Below are 25,604 nucleotides of genomic sequence, written 5' to 3'. Positions count from 1 at the left end.
TAACAGTATGTGATGCAGGGGGATTTAATCATTTCTGCAGATAGAGAAAATCTCATATGCAGGGGGAGTTGTTGTTAAATATGGATTCTGGCCAATCTATGCCAAAGGGGGAGATTGTTGGCGCCAGATTTCCGACTACTAAAGATCGAGGAAATCCGCCGAGTTTTGGAATTAAAAGATTGACAAAGATTTGTTTTCCATATTTATTTTGGAATTTATTAGAGTCCTATTTTATAATACTTATATTAGGACTTAGATTTATTTCCATGTTGTTTATTCTAGTTAGGAATCTTTTGTATTTATCTAGAATAGAAGTAGAAATCAACTAGGATTCTATTACTTGTTAAATAGATTTCTTGGGGTTCAAGTTAGGTCTTATGGCTTATTTTCGTGGCTATATAAGCCTCCAAGACGTACAAGAACCGTGGGCATTATTTGGGAGAAAAACCACTTCATAGCATCGAAACTTTGCCAAGGCGTTCTGCGGAGCAGGACCGTGCCATCGTTGCACTGTGCCAACATATACAGATTTGTTGTATAGATCTCAAGGGAGATCAGCCGCATTTTCTGAAGGGAGTTCAGGCTTGAAGAAAGTTCAAGGCACGCGGAGTGGAGCTGCTGTAGAGGGAGATGCGGAGTTCGAGTTGTGTACAAGAACGGCGTAAAAATTAAAGAGGGAGTCTTTATTATTTTTAATAAGTCCTATTAATGTACACTGTAAATCTGAACTAGTGAAATCGTGTTTGCAGGTCCACGTGGATGTAGGGCACATTTGTGTCTGAACCACATTAATTTCTTGTGTTCATTTATTTGCTTTAAGTAGTTTATAACTGTGTTAACACAAGAATTATAGTTGTAACTGAATACTGTTTCCACAAGTTAACTGTTACAACTTAGGTAAATTGATTTCTATAGGCATATAAATCTACAGTGGGATGACTGAGATGACATATTATTGCCGATGAGTTTTAGAAAAGGATGAAGGGCAATCACTCATTCTTAAAACCAGCAAGAGAAAAAAAATGTATTAGCAAAGATTGAGGGTTTTTTTATCGTTACAGAGATCGCTCTGGTACAATAAAGAATTTGATAACATTGTTTTGTATATTTCATTGACACAAACAACACAGTACAATATATAGAAATTACAAGGGTCGATGTCCTACTGATATGGACAAATAAAAGGAAACAAATCAAAATAAATAAGAAAATATTACAAGCAATAAAATCAGAAGAGTTAATGATTCCAACCAAAGTTTTTGTTGATTTAGGTCCTCAGTTTATGCTCTGTCGCTTTTAAATATCGTTATTCTAATAGGTACGACAATTGTAAAAGGAATATGTAATAAATAATTTTAAACAATATGAAATGATGTTGAGGACTCACAGTTCAAGTATTTTCGACGAAATTTTATGATAGTTTGGCCAAAAAAATGTCATTGCACCAAGAAACTAACTGAAACTATAAAATCCAAAGTTACTATTTGTGGATGAGAATTATCTAGAAATATGTATTAATTTGTCATAAAGTTTTTGAGGTTTCGATGAATTTTCTAAAAACATCGTATTCGTATTCGTATTCGTATTCGTATTCGTATTAGTATTAGTAGTAATATTAATATTAATATGAGTATTAGTATCAGTATAAAGCTGACCTTCATGCAACGCACGGGTGAAGTACTAGTACTAAGAAACCGAACATGCTACTAACTAAATAATTAATTAGTCAGTAGGGAGTTAAACCAATCTCATCTAATTCAGTATAGGTAACCGAACGAGCCCTAAATGCTATGGCCCTTTATGTCGTATGACAAATAAGAGATGCAGCATTCGTCGAATCCCAAGAACCTGTAGCTGTAGCTGTACAAATGCCTGAATTTATTTATTTATAATGACTTGTAGTTTGCAATGGGACGACAGATATACGGGCCCATCATCCATTTAAATGATAATGCCTGCAGGGATTTCGAATCTATGAAGAGGGTGTTACATAATATCTTTGCATTTAACAATGTATGGTTATTACAGTATAGTGGAAAAAAGGTGTTGGAAAATGTTTTAATATATGTTATAACTTTTGACATATGCACTCACTTTGCATGTACAATTTGTTGATGTGAATTATATAACATTATGTCCATGTTTATGTACCATAACTTTGAAGTATTTTTTGTATCAATTTGGTATTCAGTTTGGCAGTTTCGGAAGCATTTTTATAGTTACAAGAATTACCAAGAGTCAAATTAGCTGCAGAGAAATAACTTCCATAACTGGCACTGATCGAACAACATAGTTGCAACACTGTTCAAACTTGATACAGAGGTGTGGTGATGCATCATCTTTTCTTGTAAGTTTCGTTTTTAAGTTTCGAAACTAAACATCTTTTATGTATTCTTTCTTTCTGGTCTTGCAAATAGCAAATATTTTCAAATCTATTTTAAACGAGTCAATCTTAAGGTGTTCAAAATAATCCAGACAAAGTCGAGAGGTATGTAAAGGACTAAAATACATCCTCCCATTTTAATGTACTTCAATTGTATCACTTTAACCACAATTTTACAAATTTTTCAACTTTGACCCCTAACCCAATTTTTACTCTAATTTTGACCGTCATTGCCGTCGACTATTGGTCTCCGGTTATTTTTTTTTTTTTCTCCGCCACCGCCGCTAACCAGCGATCTCTGCGGCGTTGATTTTTTTTTTTGGTTTCTTTCAGTTTTTCCCACCGGCGGTCAACGCCAATCTCTGGCGATGTTGATTTTTTATTTTTTTAACACAACAAAAGCACTATGTGCATAACAAATTATTATGTAATACAATACTTTATTATGTTTCCCGGTCAACAAAGGCAAACAAAATAAAAAGGTAAAAAAAAATAATATTGCTTTGGTTGACAGTACTATTATTGTCAACCACATCAATATTAATGAGGTTGACAGTAATATGACTGTCAACCACAATAATATTACAATACTAGACAATTATATTATTATGTTGACTAGGCAACGAAACAAACAAAAAGAAAAAGCTAAAAGAATTAATATTGCTCAGTTGATAGTACTATTACCGTCAATCACAGTTACATTAGTGAGGTTGAGAGTAATAAGACTGTCAACGAGAGTAATATTACAATCATAGATAGTAATATTATTACGTTGACGGGTCAACATAGCAAACAAAAGAAAAAAAAAATGAATATTGATGTGGTTGATAGACATTAATGTGTTTACAATAATTTTACTTTCAACCACAGTGATATTATTGTCAACGGTGAGCGGCGAGCGAAAAAAAAAAAAAAAAAAGCAGAAAAAGAAAAGTGAACACCCCATGGAAACCGGCGTTGACCACCGAAAAAGTAGAAAAAAGAAAAAAAAAAAAAAGTCAACAGCGGAGACCGGTGTTGACCGCCGGCCAACAGCTGTCTCCAGCGGTCGAAAAAAAATTCAGAAAAAGAAGTCAAAGTCGGATTTTATTGATTCTATCAAAGTTAAATTATGGTTACAATTAGAAATTGAGTTTAAATTATTGGGGGTGGTTTTTGTCATAAACATTAAGTTTGCCTTTATTTATAGGGGATATATGCCAAACACCATTTATTGGGATTTTAATTCTTGATAAATCCTTTATTTTAAATGATATTTGACATAAATCCAATGGGCCTGAAAAACCATATATGCCACCACTAATTATTAATTAGTATAATTAATTTAAAATAAATTATACTCATAATCTACACTCAAATCTTCTCCAAAAATTATTGCCCTTATCACGCCAATTCAGTTTTTTTTTCCTTTTCTTTTTTATTTTGTTTAATGGTTTTCTTTATTTCGATTTAAAAGAAAATTTTGTAATTATTTTATTTTTTTTATTTTCAGTTTTTTATTTTAATTTTTTTTTCTTAATAATATTTTTCATGTTTTTTATTTTAATTTAAAAAAATGATTTTATTTTTATTTTTTGTTTTTTTATGGTTTTTCTTTTTTCTTAATTTCGACTTTTTTTTAAAATGGTTTTTTTTTCTTTCCAATTTTTTTAAATAAAAACCACTCTATATAAAAACTATATAACATGAAAACCACTCTGTATAACAACTATGTAAATGTGAAAACCACTCTGTATAATAACTATGTCAACATAAAAACCACTCTGTATATACAGTTATATAAAAATCTGTACAAAAATTATTGAAAACCACTATAATTTTCGTACAGATTTTTATAGTGGTTTATGTAAAATATTGAAAACCCCTATAAAATATATACATAATTATTGAAAACCACTATAAAATTCTGTAAATAATGATTGAAAACCACTCCACCTTTCCAATCATTAGTTTCTGCTCTGAGGCTACGTAAACTTGAAACCACCTCGTATTGTTCAATCGATCCAACGCAACCCTTTGGGAAAACTTTCGTAATCCCACGGACACGATTGTGATTGGCCAAGAGCTTCATGCAGAAACGGTACTAATGATTTCATTCTACCGACAAAGGGGCTGACCGAGAACAACCGGAGAATCTGAGACCGCGTGGCGGTGTCCTTGACCTGCACATAAGCTGTCTCCGCCGCATTGATGGGGGCGGATCCTTTGCCACGGCGGAGAGTGACAACCGGTTTTCTACAACGAAAACGCTAAGAAATCGGAATTGAATATGCAGGCTTTGATTTCCGACAAAGCCTCCGAGAAGTTGGATTAACAACTGTAGATTTATATGCCTATAGAAATCGATTAACCTAAGTTGTAACAGTTAAGTTGTGGGAACAGTATTCAGTTACAACTATAATTCTTGTGTTAACACAGTTATAAACTACTAAAAGTAGAATAAATGAACACAAGAAATTAATGTGGTTCAGACACAAATGTGCCCTACATCCACGTGGACCTGCAAACACGTTTTCACTAGTTCAGATTTATAGTGTACATTAATAGGACTTATTAAAAATAATAAAGACCCCCTCTTTAATTTTTACGCCGTTCTTGTACACAACTCGAACTTCATGTCTCTCTACAGTAGCTCCACTACGCGTGCGTTGAACCTTCTTCAAGCCTGAACTCCCTTCAGAAACGCGGATGATCTCTCCCGAGATCTATGTAGCAACTCTGTATATGTTGGCACACGCAACGATGGCACAGTCCTGCTCCGCAGACTGCCCTAGCACAACTTCAATACGATGAGAGGTTTTTCTCCAATAAAAGTGCTGAGATCTTCAATGACTTGTGAGGCTTTATAAAGGCACGAATTTTGCCTCCCAAACCCTTGCTTGATCTCCAAGCAATCGTATAACTAGGTAAGTAGAATCCTAGCCGATTTCTAACTCTATTCTAGATAAGTACAAAGAGACCTAACTAGAATAAGATACATGGAAATAAATCAAAGTCCTAATAGGAATATTACAAATATAGACTCTAAATAATTCCCAAAATAAACATGGAAATAAATTTTTGCCAATCTTTTAATTCCAAAAACTCGGCGGATTTCCTCGATCTTCAATAGTCGGAAATCTGGCGCCAACAATCTCCCCCTTTGGCATAGATTGATCAGAATCCATGTTTAACAAGAACTCCCCCTGCAGATGAGATTTTCTCCCCCTGCAGAAATGATTAACTCCCCCTGCATCACATACTGTTAGCACAATAGAAGTTGCAACACATAGATGTTGTAACAGAGAAATTTCCTGCAACACAAAGTTATCCAAAACAAGCCCAAGGCACAAAATAAAGATAACCAAGGTGATATCCAAAAGGCAGGAAAATAAAAATAACCATAACAGTCCTAAATAAAGACATAAATTTAAGCAGTTCAAAAAGGACAACCAAAAAACCAACAAAAGATTTATCAAGGAAACTTCCCTTAATAACCATAGTCGAAGAGCAGATCATTATCATGAGAGCTGCTAGACGCTTTGCCATGCGGTTGTGGACTGCTGCTTCCTCATTGAAGTTTCTCCGTTGTGTATGGCAGTTTTTGCTGGGGCATCTAGAGTTGTTGCTACTCCCCCTTTCTGACCAGACTGTGCCAAAGTTGCAAATTGTTCATGCATGGCTGGGAGAACAGATGTAATGCTCACGTGAATTTTTGTGAAATTCTCGTTGATACACTAATTTCAGGAGCAACATTAGAGGTCATAGAAGTAGAGTCATTAAGTGAACTCTTTTTCACCTTGAGAGCAACCTGGACCACAGACAAAGCGTCTTCTTGAGGATCATCAAAATGCTCAACCAATACCTTAGGATGAATAGTGATTGGTCGTTCAGGCATTGAAACTGAAGTTGCCACTAAGAAATGTTGTGACAGCGAGTGATAGATCAACGAGGGAAAAGACTGACACTCCAAATTTTGTGCGAGAATTAGCAAGAGCTCCATTTTGAGCAAAGATGTACTCCCCAATGTTGATAAAAACAGCATGAGTGATGCTTCAGAGAAACCCAACATACAGTGATCACAAAGGCTATGGTGTCATTGACACAAATGGCTTAACAGTGATTTGATTCTTACACCTGTAAAAATATTTATTCAATTCAGGAGCCACATTGAAAATTTCCCTTCGCAAATAACCTCGAGACCCAACAACGGAGAATCAACAGAAAGTTAGGGTTCCGGTGAAGATTCTGATGACTCAAATCTAGTTGGATGTACGGCACAAAAGACAGCATAAGTGTGCTCAGAAAGAGATTGGTGACCACTCGAAGAGTATGACTCATCCTCAAGACCATAATTGCTCTCAAACTTCCTTTGAGGTCGGTGAAGCAGCACAGGGGCGCTGAAGTAGCTTCTTCAATTGCGACATGGTCTTCACCACCAACATCTTCTGCCTTAGACATGGAAGGATCACTTTCAACCAGAATATTGTCCAGTGGATCAGAGACAACACCTTATTTGGAGCTTGGGGCTGGTGACTACACATGTGTGACCGTGGGCTCCGGATTTGTGGCCACGAGAGAGATGGGAACTACAGAGACCACTGTTGTTGTCACAGACTTTGACATTTTTTCAGACTTCTTGTCGGACGGCTATGCACAGTGGTTTGTGCTTCCTCATTTCAGACCCCTCGACCGATTTGTCTCGTTCCATAGTAAATCTGTGGAGCACAGAAAAGAGAAGAGACGAGTAGCTTTGGAAAAATATAGAGAGAGAGGTCGAGTAGAGGAAATATTGAGAAATCCTAGAAGCCCTAAAGATAGTTAGTGCACAACTTTTTGAAAACACATGGGACATCTCAAGATAACCAAAGATATTTTCAAATCTGTTGACATTATAGAAACAGATCCCACAAACATCATGATAAAACAAAAATATATTCCCACATGCTCCTTCAGGGATTCGAAACAGATCACGTATCAAGACAACCACGTGTCACCAGTCAGCTAGAGGCCGTAATAAACTCATAAACCCTAGATTTCCAGAGATTTGAAAAAATAAAATAAATAAATAGGATTATATATGTGTGTGTGTGTGTCTATATATATATATATATATATATATATATATATATATATATATATATATATATATATATATATATATATATATATATGTATAGAGTTAAATGCAACAACCTCCCCTATGTTAATCCTAAAGACCAGAAAACCCCCTGTGATAAAAAAAGTGACCAATACCCCCCTATAATCTATTTAAGTAAGTACACTCGACCCTTTTTTATTTCACCCGTTGACCACCTGCGAAAAGACAAAAAAACCCTTCAGTAAAAGCGTGAAATTATCAACAGATTTACACATACTCTCTCTCTCGCTGTGAAAATCCCCAAAATTCCAAAAAACCCTAAATTCTGAGAAACCCTAAATCGATTCCCCAATATTAGTCCGTTAATTCTTTTGGTTCGAATCCACACAAGGTGAAGTGAAGCGATTGAAGACATTGACATGAAAATATAGAAGATTGCTGAGGTGAGTTTTACCCTTCTTTTTTGCGGATCTTCTGCTTGTTTTGTCCCGTTTTTTGATGTTTGGATTGTGGTCATGCATATACTACTTTATGAGGCTGAAATTTAATGTTTTTTTGTCGGTTTTTCTTTGTTTATGTTTGATTGTTGTTGGGTCTTGTTCTATATAACAAAAAATAATAATCTATGCACATGGTTAATATTTAAAAATATTTGTGGGGTACAGAGCTTTGCAGTATCGAAGTTGAATATAAAAGTAAATTTTTTTTTGTCTCAGTTTTTGAATTAAATAATGTTTCATTGCAACATGGTCCATCTTTTGATTGTTTAGAATTTTGTCTTTATACAAGATGGACCACTATTGTACATTTAATGTTTGGTTGGATGGAAAGTTTGTTCAAAACAAGAAATTAACTTATGTTGGAGGAAGACATGACCAAGTCCATGATGTGAATTTAGACTACCTCAACTTGGACACACTTTACAAGATTTATAGGCTCTGTGGAGGAAAGAGGTTTGATATACAATTCTACTTCTTGTATCCTGGGCAACCACTTGATTATGGGTTGAAGGTTGTGGAAATTGACATTGGCATCCGATTTTTGATTGATGTACACCAAGGACTAAACCATGTCACATTGTACACAGAGGAGCTTGGTATAGAACCACTTATATCAGTTGACAGAAATGGGAACATTATTCATCCAGCACCAGAAAAAGAAATTCCTCTGTTATTACAAGAACCTGAAGAAGTTCAAGCAACTAATGAAGAATTGCCTTCAATTTCTGATGAAGTGCAACCAACAACTGAAGAGGAAGCATCAACAAATGAAGAATTGCCTCCACTTACTGATGAAGTGCAACCAAGAGCTGAAGAAGCATTGCCTCCAATTAGTGATGAAGTGCAACCAAGAGTTGAAGAAGAATTGCCTCCAAATAGTGATGAAATGCAGCCAAGAACTGAAGAAGAATTGCCTCCAAATACTGATGAAGTGCAGCCAATAGCTGAAGAAGAATTGTCTCCAATTGCAGAAGAAGTGCAACCAAGAGCTGAAGAGCCTCTAACAACAAATTATACAAGCTCTTCTGAATTTGATGATTCATCTGATACAGACTACATTCAACCTGATCATGATGCTGATGAAATAGATTCAGATGCTCCAACTGAAGTGTTGGAAGACATTGAAGGGTCTTCAGAAGATGATATTTTTGTGGAAAAAGTTATCACTAAACAAGACCAAGTGAAGAAGCTGAAAAATATGTTGAGGCAATCTAGAAGAAAAAGGCCCAAATTGCAGAAGTATAGTATTGATCCATCTCCATCAGAGTGGTTTAGTGATGCAGATGATGATGATGAAATTGAGAATCTAGATGACAGAAATGAGTGTAACAGGTATCCTATATACACTGAGGGGCAGAATATGAAAAATAGGGACTTGGAAGTTTGTATGAGGTTTCCAAGTATTGAATTATATAGAGAGGCTCTTAGGGATTGGGTTGTGAGAAATGGATATGAGTTGGAGTATGTGAAGAATGAAAGAAAAAGAGTCACTGCAAAGTGCAAGGCAGAGGGATGCAACTGGAGGATTCATGCATCAGTTGTTCAAGGTGGTCCAGTATTTCAGGTATAACTAATACTTTTAAAATTTTAATATGACATTAAAACTTGTTTATAACATGTTATGAACTTATATTGCAGATCAAGACTATTTCAGGTGAGCACACATGTTGTAAAGTGAAGGTCAACAGACATGCTAATGCCAAGTATATTGGGAAGAGACTGGAACAAGGAATTAAAGATAATCCAGACATTTCTATAGTCAAGCTGCAAAATACAATCTTAAGAAAAGTTGGTGTGGATGCTGGATACTGGAAGGCCAAGAGAGCAAAAAAAGCAGCAATCGAGAGGATCAGAGGAGATGATGCAGCAGAATACAAGCTACTGTGGGACTATTGTGAAACAGTGAGGGACAAAAATCCTGGTTCTAAGATGTTACTCAGAAAGGTACTCTATTCAGAACCCCCTATCTTTGATAGAATGTATTTCTGTCTTGATGCAATGAAAAGAGGATTCATGTCTGGTTGTAGACCTTTGATTGGTTTGGATGGGTGTTTCCTTAAAACATTTCATGGGGGGCAACTTTTGGCTGCAATTGGTAGAGATGGCAATGATAATTTGTTTCCTATTGCACTTGCTGTTGTGCCAAGTGAGAATAGGGAGACATGGACTTGGTTTATTAGTGCATTACTTGAAGATATTGGTGGTGTAGAAGAAACCAAATGGACTTTCATTTCTGATAGACAGAAGGGGTTGTTGGAGACATTGAAAGAACTAGCACCTGGTTGTGCTCACAGGTTCTGTGTGAGACATATATACCAGAATTTCAGAAGTAAGTGGCCATCTGAAGATCTGAAGACACTGTTATGGAAAGCTGCATCAACTGGAAACAAGAATACATTTGCAATGCATATGACTGAGATTCAGAAGATTGATAGAGCTGCAGCAGAATGGTTAAGGAACATCCCACCTTGTCATTGGACCAGATCACACTTCACCACAAGTTGCAAATAAGATGTGTTAGTCAATAATTTGTGTGAATCTTTCAACAACATGATCCTTCAAGCAAGGGAGAAGCCTATAATCAGCATGTTTGAATGGATTAGGAGAAGGTTGACAACTAGACACCAAACAAAAAGAACTGGGATGGAGAAGTATAAAGGCACAATTTGTCCAAACATCTTAAGAAAAATCAACAAGTTCCAGAAGACAGCAAGAAATTGCTTTCCTACTTGGTGTGGGAGGGATAAATTTGAGGTTCAACACTGCTTGGATACATACATTGTGAAGTTGACTGATAGGACTTGTTCATGTGGCATCTTTCAGCTGTGTGGGTTCCCATGTGCTCATGCATGGGCATGCATTGCAGAGAGGAGATACAAGTTGGAGGATTATGTGGACAACTGCTACAAAAAAGAAATGTATTTGAAGACATTTGAACACATGATACATGCTGTTCCAGGGCAGAGAGATTACTTGAAGACTTCTTATGAACCACTTGCAGCACCAACTCCAAAGATAAAGAGGGGGAGACCTAAAAGAATGAGAAGAAAAGCACCTGAGGAGCTGCAGAAGCCCTCATTCAGAAAGGGCTTGACCCATACATGTAAGAATTGCATGCAAAGAGGCCATAATAGTAACATATGCAAGAATCCAAGAGCTCCAAGAGCACCAGCAGCTCCAAGTGCACAAAGAACTGGCCATACTGCATCTTCTGCCCCTCCAACAGCTCCAAGTGCACAAACAACTGGCCATACTGCATCTTCTGCCCCTCCAACAGCACCAGCAGCTCCAAGTGCACAAAGAACTGGCCATACTGCATCTTCTGCCCCTCCAACAGCACCAGCAGCTCCAAGTGCACAAAGAACTGGCCATACTGCATCTTCTGCCCCTCCAACAGCTCCAAGTGCACAAACAACTGGCCATACTGCATCCCCTTCATTGGTTGTGAAGTCAAGAACTCCAAGAGCTCCTCAATTTATGAGATCTGGATGTAGTGCACCTCCACCAGTTTCCTCTCAAGAGTCAATGGTTGTGAATACAAATGCAGCTCAACCATCAAGGGTAAAATGTAGTTTTCTTGATTTGTAGATAGTGAGTTTACTTGAACTTAACTTACTTTCTATTCATTCTAGGTTTACCAGGGGAGAAGAAATGCAGCTCTGCTTGGACATGAAAAGGAGGCCTCATCAACTGTAGAAGCTGGTGCTTGTTCAACCAATCCCAAAAGAAAAAGGAAGGTCCAGATTTCTGAAGTGCAAAACATCAAAGATAGGTCCAAGAAGAAGAAGATGTGGAAGATTTAGAAAGGAAGTGATGATGATAATCCAGTTTTTGTTATTGCTTATTATGAAGCCTTTTTGAAAAAAACAATGTTTTTGTAACATGGCTTAATAATGACTGTATTAGTAACATTCAGCCATTGTGAATGCTTATTTTGCATGTTTTTAGCTTCTTATGAATTAGCTTCTTATGAAGACATTAGTAAAACTCAATTTGTTTGAATGTTCTCAATATATTTATTTGACATTATTGTTGTTGTTTGAAGTTAAAACAAGTGTGGGAAAAGTGAAATTTAGGATTCATCTTGCCATTTTTTTTTTGAGTTGGTTGGTTTTGTAAGATTATGTTGGTTCTTTTTTTTTCAGTAAGAGTATTTGGTAAACAACAACATAAAAACTGCAGCAGAATGAAATTGGAACAAACCCAACCATATTTTCATTAGAAATTTGAGCAATTGGAACATTGAATACAAACAAGACAAACATAACATGTACTACTTAGTCCATCAATAACTACAATATCCATCACTGCCTCTAAATGTTCTAAATCTTCTGCAAAAGTACCATCACCACAACAAACAACAATGCGCATATAACCCAGGAAATTTGAAAATTGTTACCACAATCTTTTGCACTCGATTTATGAACACTTGTGCATCTCGAAATTATTTCATCCTCCTCCTCAACTTTATCCTGTACTACATCTTCCCAAGATGGATATTTGATAGGAATCCCAACAGGTTCCCATGTAGCTCGAATCGGGGCGCACCATTCGAAAAAATTACACCTTCGGATTTCGCAGTTATGATACAACCTACCTATTGACGGTTTTGTTGTTGATTCAACAATCTTCAGAGAAGACCTTTGCCCGCAATAACAAAACGGAGGTGTTGCGTAACGCAAATCCATATGCAGCTTCAAATTTCTTCTCTTTGCAGCGGTGTTAGACGAAGAGGAAGACATGAGCTCGATTGACCCCTAATTTTGGTTTGTGAGAGGAAATATAAACCCTAATTTCGGATTGTGAGAGGAAATATATGCCCTCTTTACTAAGAAGTAAATACCAGAGGGGCAATAATGTCCTTTTGCTAAAAAATCGTGCATAATTCGGATGAGTAGTCGCACAAATAGCGCGTGAACGACACAGACGATCTGGAGGGGGGGAAACAACTTTGACTATAGATTACAGGGGGGTCTGAGTCACTTTTTTTATCACAGGGGGTTTTTTGGTCTTTAGGATTAACACAGGGGGGGGCTGTTGCATTTTACTCTATATGTATATATATATATATATATATATATATATATATATATATATATATATATATATATATATATATATATATATATATATATATATATATATATATGGATATTACAGCAGTATGTAGAACTCAAGTTTTACAAAGAAAGAAAACCAAGGAGGTCACAAGAGAAAAAATGTAATGTGCCTTGTTTTCAAGGATTAATCAAAAGAACTTACAGCAAGACACGATAGAAGGCCACCAACATGCCTTGGATGCACGATATACCTAGAGCCCCATGACCATACTCAAGAAATCATAAATTAGGTATTTTAATGGGGTTATGAATGCATATGCGATTAGCACAGCAATTCGACCGTGAACTTCAAGAAGAATTTCACTAATACTTACCTGAACAACATCCCAAAAAATCACACCTTTTTTTTTTTTTTTCACAAATCCGTAGAGATTCTTTTTTTTTTTTTTTGTTGACATGAAGTTCAACCAAATATTAGGAGGGCAACCTTCTTAAGAATTCACATAGCTTTTAATTAAAAGTCGGGAATGCATATGCAAATGGCATAATTCTTCCTATAGGAGTATGATCTTTGACATGAATGAGGCCATAGGCATTGATCACTCCCGATAGAGGGGGCAACACATTTCTATCGGAACTTACCGCGGAAACAAAATATTAATCCACAAAAACTAGCGAACCACAGTTAGTCAAAATGATACATCCATCACTACTATTCCAAGCAAAACAAGGATTAACATAAGTTGTGCGATGTTATCACATAAGAAGGTGACACATAATATGTCCGAATAGTAGATCAAGTGCAATCCGGATAAAATAAGAAGATGATTGCACTATCATTTTTATAGATTAATTTTGGACATTGTCTATGGTCACACGTTTGTCTGTGAATCAAATCTAAGGAAATCCAGGGAATTTGTGAAAATATCAGCCAACTGATTGTCTGTGAACACATAGTCTATGGTCACACGTTTCTGTTCTACTAAATTCCTGATGAAATGATGACGAATATATATATGGTTTGTCCTAAAATGCTGAACAGGGTTTTTTAAAATATTTATGGCACTCTCATTATCACAAAAGACATGCAACTCTTTTTCACAAAAGCCATAGTCATTTAACATATGTTGCATCCAAAGGAGTTGAGAGCAACAGCTACCTGCAGCTATCTATTCAGACTCAGCAGTAGATAAGGAAATGCAATTTTGTTTCTTACTGTACCAAGATACCAAATTGTTACCCATGTAGAAACAACCTGCTGTAGTGCTTTTTCTGTCATCCACATCTCCTATCCAGCCAGCATCATTGTTCCCTGCAAGACAATTGTTAGTATATTTTGAATACCATTTTCTCAATTCGTGTGTTCCACTACCATATCGGATAATGCGCTTTACAACACTCAAATGACTCTCTTTAGGGCTTGCTTGGTACCTAGCATAAATACCTACACTAAAACAAATATCATATCTACTAGCAGTGAGATAAAACAAACTTCTTATCAAGCTCCTGTATAGTGTGGAATCAATGTCTGTGCCATCACAATCACTTCCCCACTTCTCAATTGAGGTCATTGGTGTTGTTAAAGGCATTGCCTTTTTCAACCCAAATTTACTTACCACGTTCTTGGCATATTTGCTCTGTGAGATAAATATCCCATCCTCTAGTTGCTTTACCTTGTCATCACTCAGAACCAGTTCCCACATGTCATTTCGAGAAAACTGCTCAAGTTCCTCAAGCTTGGCTAACACCCAAAATTCATCAAAAATTGCTTCTTTGATATTTTTTGGTTCAACAGTGGAAGTGAAATAGACATACCTGACCATTTCGTGGTAGTCAACATTGAGCTTATTGCAAGTTTTCATATCTTCTTTACCAGTGATAACATCTTCAGTTACGACATCAGATGTCGGCGCTGATACTTCTGTGATTTTGTCTTCTGGTCTTTCTCTTCCAATGCTCTCAGTCTGCTTCCCCAGTAGAAAGTCGCCACATGAATATGGTGCATTGGAGTTTAGTTGAGAAACACCTTTCACACAACCTGCATTGATATTTCGTGTTAGATCCTGAAAATTCAAATTCCCCATTCGATGACAACACACATCTGTGATATCAGAGGTGGTGAGGTGACACTGTTCAACTTGGTCAGTTTGGTCAATTTTATAACAATTATCAGAGGATCTATAACCAGATAGAACACACCTGTTGTTTTGATCAAACACTTCACACTTACGCTTGGTGAACAACACTGAGTCGTATAGATCACATAGCTGACTTACGCTGAGTAGGTTTGATTTCAAACCCTCTACATACAGAACATTCTCAAGGTTAGGTAATCCTCCAACATCCAAGTTACATTCTCCTTTCACAGAGGCCTTGTTTCCATCACCAAAAGTAACTTGTCCACCAGACACATTATGCAAGTTCTTTAAGTAATTATGTCCACCTGTCATATGCTTGGAGCAACTACTATCAAAATACCAAGAGTTAGTAGTACATGCTTTTACAGAAAGAATAGCAGGAAAGCAGTTTGCATTATACTTATTCATCCATTTATTATCAGAGTATCTTATTTGGGAATTGTGATCCCATGCAGCGGAATTGGATGATTGATATGCTAAACTCTTATTGATCAATTTCCATATTTTAAAGCATTTTGGCGTAACATGTCCTACTTTGTGACATAAATGACAAGTTGGCACAAACCTTTCTGTATTAGATTGTGAGGAAACATGTTGGGAGTAGGTTTGACAGTATTATTCACAAAATTAATTTTTCGATCCGGATTCGGTTTACCATCGAACTTACTCCCGGTATAGCCAAGACCAAGTTTATCGGGATTTGAAGGATGAGCATTTAAAATTTCATCTAACCTGTTTGAAGGAAGAATCGCAGTGCGATTTAACTTATTGACTGATGCCTCTAACGTTGTTGCAACAGGGGTGTTGTCACGCTTGAGGTTGAGTTCCGAATTTTTCTTTGGAGCATGATTTCTCTTGATTTTCCTTGCTTTATTGCAATCGTAGTTTTGCAAATGTCTCAGCACTCCTTTTAGATTGTCAATATCCTTCAGGGAAAAATCCTGTTTTACCTCCAGTGCCTCATTTTCTAATTCAAGCTCATCGATTCTTGCCATAAGTTTGACTTTAACTGCTTCATTCTCTGCTTCCAGTTCCTTCACTTCCTCCTTCAAACACCTGTTTTCATCACCAACCCCATGACATTGCTTTAGAAGATCGTTCAGTTGCTGTTGAATCTTCTCAATGGAGCATTCTTTATCATCCTCTGAATCTTCTTCTCATGTTCTCATGTGGACACAAAAGTTGTGTTTAGATTTCTATGGATCTAGAGATTACGAGTAGCATACCTGAGGTGTGGTGGCTCAGTGCATGTGATATCACCCTGTGTCACTTCAGTGATTCTAAGGTGCGACAGCTCAGTGCATGTGACATCATCTTGTGTCACATCAGTAACCCTGTATGTACCACATAAGTCAATACTTGTTTCAGCATCACTTGCTTCACTGTCATCATCAAATTCACAGTTATCGTCACTCCAGGTTGTAGCAAGTGATTTTCCTTGCTTCTTCAGGGTGTTTGCACATTCAGCTTGAATATGGCCATAGCCACGACATTCTCTACATCGAATCCCCTTCCTGACTTCTTGCTTGTTTGTAGGACTTCTGGGTTTTCTTTCAAAACTTGTAGGATGTCCATTTGCATTCACGAGTTTTCCGAAGCTTTTAGCTATTAGAGACATGGATTTTGTTAGCTTGACTTCGAGTGTTGTCATGGGAACTGGGGGCACTGATGAAGTTGTCACAACGACTGTTTGTAGAGCAATTTTTCTTTCTTTATCCATTTTGCTGATATTCAACTTGTTCTCAAATGTCTGCAAATTTCCGATCAGATCTTCCAGTCGCAATGAGTCCACATCCTCAATAGTTGTGACCTTGTATGCGAATCGGTTTGGCATTAATCTCAACACTTTACGAACAAGCTTGACTTCGGGATAGGTTTCACCAAGCCCATGAGCTTCATTGGAGATATCGCATAGTTTTTAATTAAAATCGCTTACGGTTTCATTCTCCTCCATTCGAAGATCCTCAAAGCGAGTAGCGAGCATCTAAAGTTTTGATAATCGAACAGAGGTTGTCCCCTCATAAGCAATTGGTAATTTTTCCCATGCTTCTTTGGCACACTCACATGTTGAGATGATTTTGAATTGATTAATATCAATTCCATTAATATGGCATTCAAGGCTTTGGAATTCATATTTGCAGCAATCTGCTCATTTTTGTTCCATTTTTTTTCATGCTTCTCAGTTTTGATTCATTTTTCATCTGTGGCAACAGGTCATTTCCAGCCAATCAGAACTGTGCGCCATGCATCTTCATCCATTGACTTGATGAACATCTTCATCTTGGTCTTCCAATAAGAGTAATTGGTTCCAGTAAGCAGTGGTGGACGAGTCGTGGAACCGCCTTCCATATGAGCATTCATAGTTCCTATGGAAAATAAATGGCAAATAAATCAAATTCCCAAAATCACACACTATGTATATCTAGTGAGAGGCTCTTGATGCCAATTGTAGATTTATATGCCTATAGAAATCGATTAACCTAAGTTGTAACAGTTAAGTTGTGGGAACAATATTCAGTTACAACTATAATTCTTGTGTTAACACAGTTATAAACTACTGAAAGCATAATAAATGAACACGAGAAATTAATGTGGTTCAGACACAAATGTGCCCTACATCCACGTGGATCTGCAAACACGTTTTCACTAGTTCAGATTTACAATGTACATTAATAGGACTTATTAAAAATAATAAAGACTCCCTCTTTAATTTTTACGCCGTTCTTGTACACAACTCGAACTCCGTGTCTCTCTACAGCAGCTCCACTCCGCGTGCGTTGAACCTTCTTCAAGCCTGAACTCCCTTCAGAAACGCGGATGACCTCTCCCGAGATCTATACAGCAACTCTGTATATGTTAGCACACGCAACGATGGGACAGTCCTGCTCCGCAGACTGCCCTAGCACAACTTCAATACGATGAGAGGTTTTTATCCAATAAAAGTGTTGAGATCTTCAATGACTTGTGAGGCTTTATATAGGCACGAATTTTGCCTCCCAAACCCTTGCTTGATCTCCAAGAAATCGTATAACTAGGTAAGCAGAATCCTAGCCGATTTCTAACTCTATTCTAGATAAGTACAAATAGACCTAACTAGAATAAGATACATGGAAATAAATCAAAGTCCTAATAGGAATATTAAAAATATAGGACTCTAAATAATTCCCAAAATAAACATGGAAATAAATCTTTGCCTATCTTTTAATTCCAAAAACTCGGCAGATTTCCTCGATCTTCAATAGTCGGAAATCTGGCGCCAACAACAACTACAATAAATATTCTTCTTTTATTTACATAAGTTGACAAGGGCAACCAAAAACTCATGTTTATATAATGGTACAACATATCACTAATTAGCATAAAAAATAGTACTTTGCAGACATATCATATTTCCGATTAAAAAAAATGAAAAAAATAAAAATAAATCAAAAGACCATACTAAAATACAAAAGGAAAAGAGATTACCTAAAGAGAATATAGAGTTGCTTGGATAGATGAAGACAAAAACCCATGTTTGGTTTGTTGGATTATTATGCTTACAGAAGCTTTAAGTAAAATTATTTCTCGGCTCAAAACTCATCTGTAAGAGAAGAAGAAAAACCGCCCAACTCGTTAATTATTCTATTTCTTCACTTGCTTCAACGACCATTGTTTGCCGTGGTGGTGGTGGTGGCGGGGCAGCATAGGTGTGGTCTGTGTAAAAAAGGAAGAACGACAGATCTAAGGTTTGGGTGTGGGACTTAACATAGAAATAGAGAATAACTGAGTATAAAATATAAAATATAAAGAAACGTGATAAGAGAAAATATTATAATTGTCAAACTATATTAACTTTTATTAATTTTAAATGTTTTGGATTTAACTCAAAAATAAGAAAAATATTTGGACTCATTGTAATTAGAGGAGGCTAATGAGGGGGGTTTGTCAAATTATCCCTTATTTATAATACATGTTAAAGGGATGAACTTATTTGCAAAATAAATAAAACACATAAACCTATATTAATAAAGACCGTTGGTCATGTACCTCCTCACAAAAATCCCATAATTGTAAACAATATGAAATGATGATGAGGACTCACAATCCAGGTATTTTGGACTAAATTTTATAATAGTTTGGCCAAAAAAGTTCTCATTGGACCAAGAAACTATCTGAAAAGGAAACCCAAAGTGACCACTTGTAGATTAGAATTATCTAGAAATAATTATATGAAGTTGTCATAAAGTTTTTGAGGTCTCTATAAATTTTCTAAAAGTTTCTTTGTTGTACTTACCTTCTAAAAGGTACTTAGAACGGTTAATGTAGTGTTCTACGGATCCACTCCCAATAGTAAGATTCAATTATTTTCCAACATCCATTCGAGGGTAGAGAAGTATAAATAGGATTTATGATTTTATTTGTAAACTATCCACGCAATACATGTAACCGAAAGACCCACCGGATAAAGGTCCTCCGGATAAAGGTCCACCGGATAGCACAAACTCCACATTGGTAGGATATTGTCCCTAGCTCAATTGGGTTTGCTATTGGGTTTCCCCAAAAAGCTTCATACCCATAGAGTTGCTACCCCGTCATTATAAACCATTGATATTTCCCATACTGAACAAAAACACTACAATTATCGAGGATTTGACGGAGCTTTGTTCTTTGTTAGATATAAGGTTACTTATGCATGAGAAAATAATGATTTGGATGGCCGATAAATCTAATGCTATACGTGTTCACATTCTTCACATTCTTCTGTTCTGATGATTAATTTTAAAGTTTGATGACCCAACTCCCAATTCACTTTTTTCTTCATAATAATCATACGATAGAGTTCAAATTTACTTACATTAATATCATGATTGCAGTTATTTTGATACTGAAATGATGACGAAGATAGAAATCCTCAAGGCAGAGAAATGGATTTTTCTTCTTCTTAGATTTGAAATTCTAGACTAGTATTGCAAGTAAAAAACAAGAACACCTTGACTGTATAGATATCAAATTATTTGATTAACTAAAAAAATAGTGGACTCACTATATCAATCAACTTGGATCAGCTTTACCAATCGACAGAACGTAGTTGACCCATTCCTGGAGCGGGTGAGTTTAGTTCAAATCAGAATGTGGGGTATTTTGAGTAACATAAAAAACAAACTGCTTAATCAATTTTTTTTATTAAAAAAAAAAAGTTTGTGCTTACATCAAATGAAAATAGTTATAATTGTCAGGAATATGTGAAACTGATACGACGAGAATGATACTCGAGAATACAAGATTACAATTGTGGTCATAAAGTTTTCTTACAAATTACAATTATACGAGTGTACTCAAATTTCAAGAACCATCAAATTCATGCTTCAAATCACAGTTACCTAGTAATCAACATGAAAGACGTTGAAGAAAAATGTTTACGAAAGACCGATACTCACTGCAAATCACAGTTACCTAGTAATCAACATGAAAGACGTTGAAGAAAAATGTTTACGAAAGACCGATACTCATGCATAATGAAAACTCAAATGTGTTTTATTTCTTTAACGCGGAAAGAATGAAAACAAAAGAAAAGCATAAAACAAGTACGATGAAGTAACGGGGCAACTATAACGGGCACCAACGAACTTACTGACAAGAAACAACATATATATAAACAAGACTTTCATCTATCTGTAATATAATGTTATAGAATGAGAGATGATTCTTACCAATTACACAACCATAAATGGTATAGCCCTTTGTGACTGTAAGACAAATAAAAGATGCAGCATTCGTGGAATCCCGAGAACCCAAACGTAGCAAAATTAGGTGAAGAGAATTCAACCAAAACGTAACAAAATTCCCTGCATCAAACTCTATAAATTGATCTCAAATTTCAATATCGGCATTATTTCTTTTATATAACTTGAGTTCATATTATTAACGGGCTTGTTAACCATATCGATTGAAGAGGAAATTTAGTTCATCCCATCGAGCCAATGGCAAGCATCCTTCAATGAAACCAAATATCTAACACGAGTTATTGGCAAATGGAATGAGGCAACATCTATGCAGCACGGAAACTTCGACTTCTTAACGTTTCCGTGTTTCGGAAACATTTCGTGTCGGAAGCTTGAAGACATCTGTCGGACACATTATGGGCCATTTCGCAATTTCTAAAAAGTTAGAAACACATTTGAATAGCAAATTTTCAAATATTTTTGTTGTTTCCCGAATTATTAACATGATTTAATGATCAATTGCAAATTTATAGTAAAATTTATTTTAAATATGTTTGTATAAAATATATAAAAAGAATTTATATATAAATAAAAACTTATATATATGTTTATATAGCATATTTATAAATGCACCCCTATTGTATTAATATTTACACGTTTCCCCCAAGTTCCCGTATTCCCATTTTCGGGACATAGGGCTACATGATAGTAAGGAAAAAAAGGCAAGTCTTGGTTCATCGCTTTCATTAAACAGGAAACGTTTTCATCGATGAAGAAACATTTTATAATAATCCATAACAACATCGAAGACAATGTTCGTAAATAATCAGCTATGCACAAACACTTGCTCTACGGTGAAAAAGCAAGACTTTCTACGGTTGTTTGTTTCTTACAGCCGTCAAGAAAACAACGCCATATCAGCGCATTCGGTGCAATAGGCATCCCCAAAATGAGTTGCTCCGCTTCTTTTATATGTCCGTATCTCGTCAATAAATCGACAACAACGACATAATGGTCAATATCCGGTTCAACTCCGTACTTCACTTTCATTTCTCTATACAAATTCATCCCCTGTTTAACCAATCCACCGTGTCTACAAGCCGAGAGAACACTTGAAAACGCAACTTTATCGGGCTCGATACCCGTTTCCACCATCTCTCCAAATCTTTCCAACGCTTCATTTGCATGGCCGTGCAGTCCGAGGGTCGAGATAAGAGCAGTCCAAGAAATAATATTCTTTTCTCTCGTCTCGTAAAATATTTTAATCGAACTCTCGATGCTTCCGCATTTTCCGTACATGTCAATCATGGTGTTGCAAACAAACGTATCGCGTAACTCATAATTAGTCTTGAGAATATGACTGTGAAGAGAACTGCCTAACGCGAGGTTACACAATTTGGTACAAACACTGAAGAGGCTCACGTACGTGTAATTGTCGGGACAGATTGGAGATGTGCGCATGTGATCGAAGAGTTCGAAAGTCTCTTTATAATAACCGTTCCGCGAACAAGCTGCAATCAGAATATTCCAAGATACCGCGTCTGGATTCTCCATATCGGCATAGAATTCTTGGGTTTTTCCGTACTGTCCGGTTCGGTTATAAATCCACGCAATAATATTGGATGAAACAACACAAGACTTTGTCTGCGCAGATCCGACAAAAGTTAAGGCTTCAGATACCAGACCGTTTCTTGCGTAAGAGCTTATAAGAGAACTCGACACGTAACTATTCTCTTGGTAACCCTTTTTGATTGTCAGTGAATGAAGCTGTAGCAACTCCGTTTTTAATGACGATTTAATAACGATCGAAAACGACAGCTCGTTCGGGTGATAGCCTGACTGAATCATTTCTCGAAGCAGCGTTACGGAAATTGAAGAATAACCCACGCTCGAACACCCAAGCATTAACGAATTCCAAGAAACAATATTTTTCTGAGGTATACAATCGAAACAGACTCGCGCTTCTTGCAGTTTATCACATTTTGCGTAGAAATTAACCAAAACGGTGCCGCTGTACACATCCGACTCGTATCGTTTCTTAATCAAATTCGCGTGGATGCATTCTCCATACGATAAAAGTTGCAGCCTTGAACAAGCGGTGAGCACATTAGCAAATGTTCTTTCATTAGGTGATAATCCAGTCCTACACATTTTCCAGAAGAAATCAAGTGCTCTGATTGGTCGATCACTATTTGCCATCGCGCCAATTAGTGTGTTCCACGAGACAATATCCTTAACAGGAGCACTCTCAAACATTTTCTCCGCCGACGAAGTGGTGACACACTTCGCGTACATGTTAATCAGACAGTTGTGCACCGAAGCTACGTTATCGAATCCGTACTTTATCACTAGCCCGTGTACTTGCTCTCCTAATTGCATATTAACTTCTTCCAAACAAGTCAAAACGCTCACGACAGTGTATTCCGATATTCCAACTCGACTCGCGATCATCTCCGATAACGTAAAAATGCAATCTTCAAAATAACCCATCTCACTTAATACAGATATCATGCTATTCCACGTCACCATGTTCTTGTTAGGCATGTATTCAAATATCCCGAGAGCTTCATCTAAACATCCATTTTTCCCGTACATTCCCAACAATGCAGTTCCAGCAAAAGCATCCAAATAAAAAAGCCCTGTCTTTTCAATCAAAGCGTGCAACTGCATTCCTTCAAGGGCATCCAACAAACGACACGATAACAAGCCGCCAAACGTGAATTGCGTCGGCTTAAAACCGCACCTTCTCATTTCCAAAAACAGTTCCAAAGCCTCCTGCAAAAACCCATCTCGACTGTAACAAGTTATCATGGTATTATACGATACAACATTCCTCTGAGGCATTTCATCAAACACCTTGCGAGCCATGAAAATTTCGCCAAAGGACGCATACTTTGAGATGATATTGTTGTGGAGGAAAACGGGTTCTTGTGCGGGAAACGAGCCCACTGTGATGACGAGTGCGTGGAATGATTTTGCTTCTTTGAGTGAACTAATTTCGACGGGGTTTTGGAGCAGAGCCGCAATGCAGTTATGGTGTTTGATATGTTCTCCATTGGAGCTGGCTGAGAAATGAAGTTTTTGGGTAGAAGAGATGCGATTATGGGTGAAGGTGGAGTGATACGAGGACTTGCCAAAGATCGATGCTAAATTTCTCATGCAGTAAAGGAAAAAAAAATTCAAGGTTCAACCTTAGACATTCGTTAGTGACTTCAAATGAGTGTTTCTATTTCAACGCTTAAAAGATTGGGTAAATTCCACTTTTCCCTTTACTTTGGCTTGGTATCACTTTACCCCTTTCTACTCTCGATTGTATCGATTTGCCCCCTTATACTTGAAAAATTATCACAATGATGTGGCCCTAGCCGTTAGTTTTCAGACCTTTGAAACACCGTTTCAACTAAGTCTCAAAATTACAAAAAAACCACCCCTTCCAGTTTAAATAATTATTAGAAAAAAAAAAAAAATTTGTGGCTGGCGTCTTGGACTATGTTTTCTTGTTGTCTTAAATTTTTTATTATTTTATTTTATTATTATTCTTATTATTATTTTTTAATAATAATTTGAACGGGAAGAGGTGGTGTTTTTTTTTTTTTTTTTTTTATTTATTTTAGAGCTTAAATCAAATGGTGTTAAGGTTAAATGTCTGACAACTACTAGCGAGGGCCATATTGAGACAATTTTTCAAGTGAAGGGGGCAAATTGATGCAATCGAGTGTAGAAGGGGGCAAAGTGATACCGAGCCAAAGTACAAGGGGGAAGGTGGAATTTACCCAAAAAAATCCCATCTTCATTTTATCTTATACTCCATATGTCCCATATTATTTGTCTTTTTAGGATGTTCTTTTGTACCAACTTATTTATCATTTTAGAGTTCTAACAAATCATTAATTGCTCTTTTATAAATTTCCCCCCTTATCACGCTTAGTTAGTTAATTGAAAAATAATTAATGACAATGGTATTTTAGTATTCACTATGATATTTTTGGTATAATCTATGCATATTTATTGAGTTTCTTAATATGCGCGCAACCACCCAAAACAAAATATAATATAGGACATAGGGAGTAATTAATTACCTTAGGCCTCATTTGCTTACCTACATTGGATTAAATGAGACTAGATTAGATTGAATTAATTGCTTACTGGCCAACTAATTAATTAAGTAATAATATGCTTGGTTTCTTAGATGGGTTAATATGCTATGGTCCCTAGGTGAAAACATAATTAGATGTGTAATACAACTCTAATAATTTTTTTTGAACTAAATCCTTTAGAAAAAAATATGACTCACATCCTTTATTTTTTTTAATCCCTAACTTGCTCTTAACATAGATTCATAAATTCTAGAGTCTCATTATTTTCAGATCTACTATCTCTCTCTCTCTCTCTCTCTCTCTCTCTCTCTCTCTCTCTCTCTCTCTCTCTAGCTTCCTCTCTCTTTCTCCACAATTCCATTCATTGGTTGAGGGGCGGTTTCTATGGCGCAAGCGGTGGAGGCGGCGGCAATGAGGTGGATGGTTATGGAGGCAAGGAGGCGGTGACTATGATGGTGTGATGTCATATCTATGGTGGGAGACGGCGGCTATGATGGTGTGATGTCAGATCTATGGTGGGTGGCAACGACTATGGGCGGCTAGGGTTTAATTTGGTGGCGGCTATGGTTTAATTTGATCGACGACTAGGGTTGGTGGGCGGATAGATTTTGGTAGATAGGGTTTGACGGCGACAAGGGAATTGT

At 36.6% G+C, this 25,604-nt stretch overlaps 3 protein-coding genes across 3 annotated transcripts; 2 read left to right on the top strand and 1 right to left on the bottom strand.

The window, feature by feature from the left end:
• Positions 1 to 8,252: 8,252 nt before the first annotated feature.
• On the top strand, positions 8,253 to 10,484 carry LOC148769702 (uncharacterized). Its single transcript, XM_088820300.1, has 2 exons — positions 8,253 to 9,527; positions 9,602 to 10,484. Exons 1-2 carry the CDS (start codon positions 8,253 to 8,255, stop codon positions 10,472 to 10,474), a joined length of 2,148 nt encoding a protein of 715 aa, XP_088676426.1. The 3' UTR covers positions 10,475 to 10,484.
• A 29-nt stretch (positions 10,485 to 10,513) lies between these two features.
• Positions 10,514 to 11,889, top strand: LOC148769701 (uncharacterized). Its single transcript, XM_088820957.1, has 2 exons — positions 10,514 to 11,524; positions 11,596 to 11,889. The coding sequence occupies exons 1-2, from the start codon at positions 10,514 to 10,516 to the stop codon at positions 11,764 to 11,766; spliced, it is 1,182 nt and encodes a 393-aa protein (XP_088677083.1). The 3' UTR covers positions 11,767 to 11,889.
• A 9,683-nt stretch (positions 11,890 to 21,572) lies between these two features.
• Positions 21,573 to 24,162, bottom strand: LOC148769700 (pentatricopeptide repeat-containing protein At3g58590-like). Its single transcript, XM_088820956.1, has one exon. It carries the CDS (start codon positions 24,020 to 24,022, stop codon positions 21,713 to 21,715), a length of 2,310 nt encoding a protein of 769 aa, XP_088677082.1. The 5' UTR covers positions 24,023 to 24,162; the 3' UTR covers positions 21,573 to 21,712.
• Positions 24,163 to 25,604: the final 1,442 nt, after the last annotated feature.

The sequence above is a fragment of the Erythranthe guttata genome, chromosome 7, assembly GCF_056151865.1.
Source record: "Erythranthe guttata isolate IM_541 chromosome 7, IM_541, whole genome shotgun sequence".
Classification (NCBI taxonomy): Eukaryota; Viridiplantae; Streptophyta; class Magnoliopsida; order Lamiales; family Phrymaceae; genus Erythranthe; species Erythranthe guttata.
Note: the sequence above shows the minus strand (reverse complement) of the source record. Positions and strands in the feature narration are given on the sequence as shown.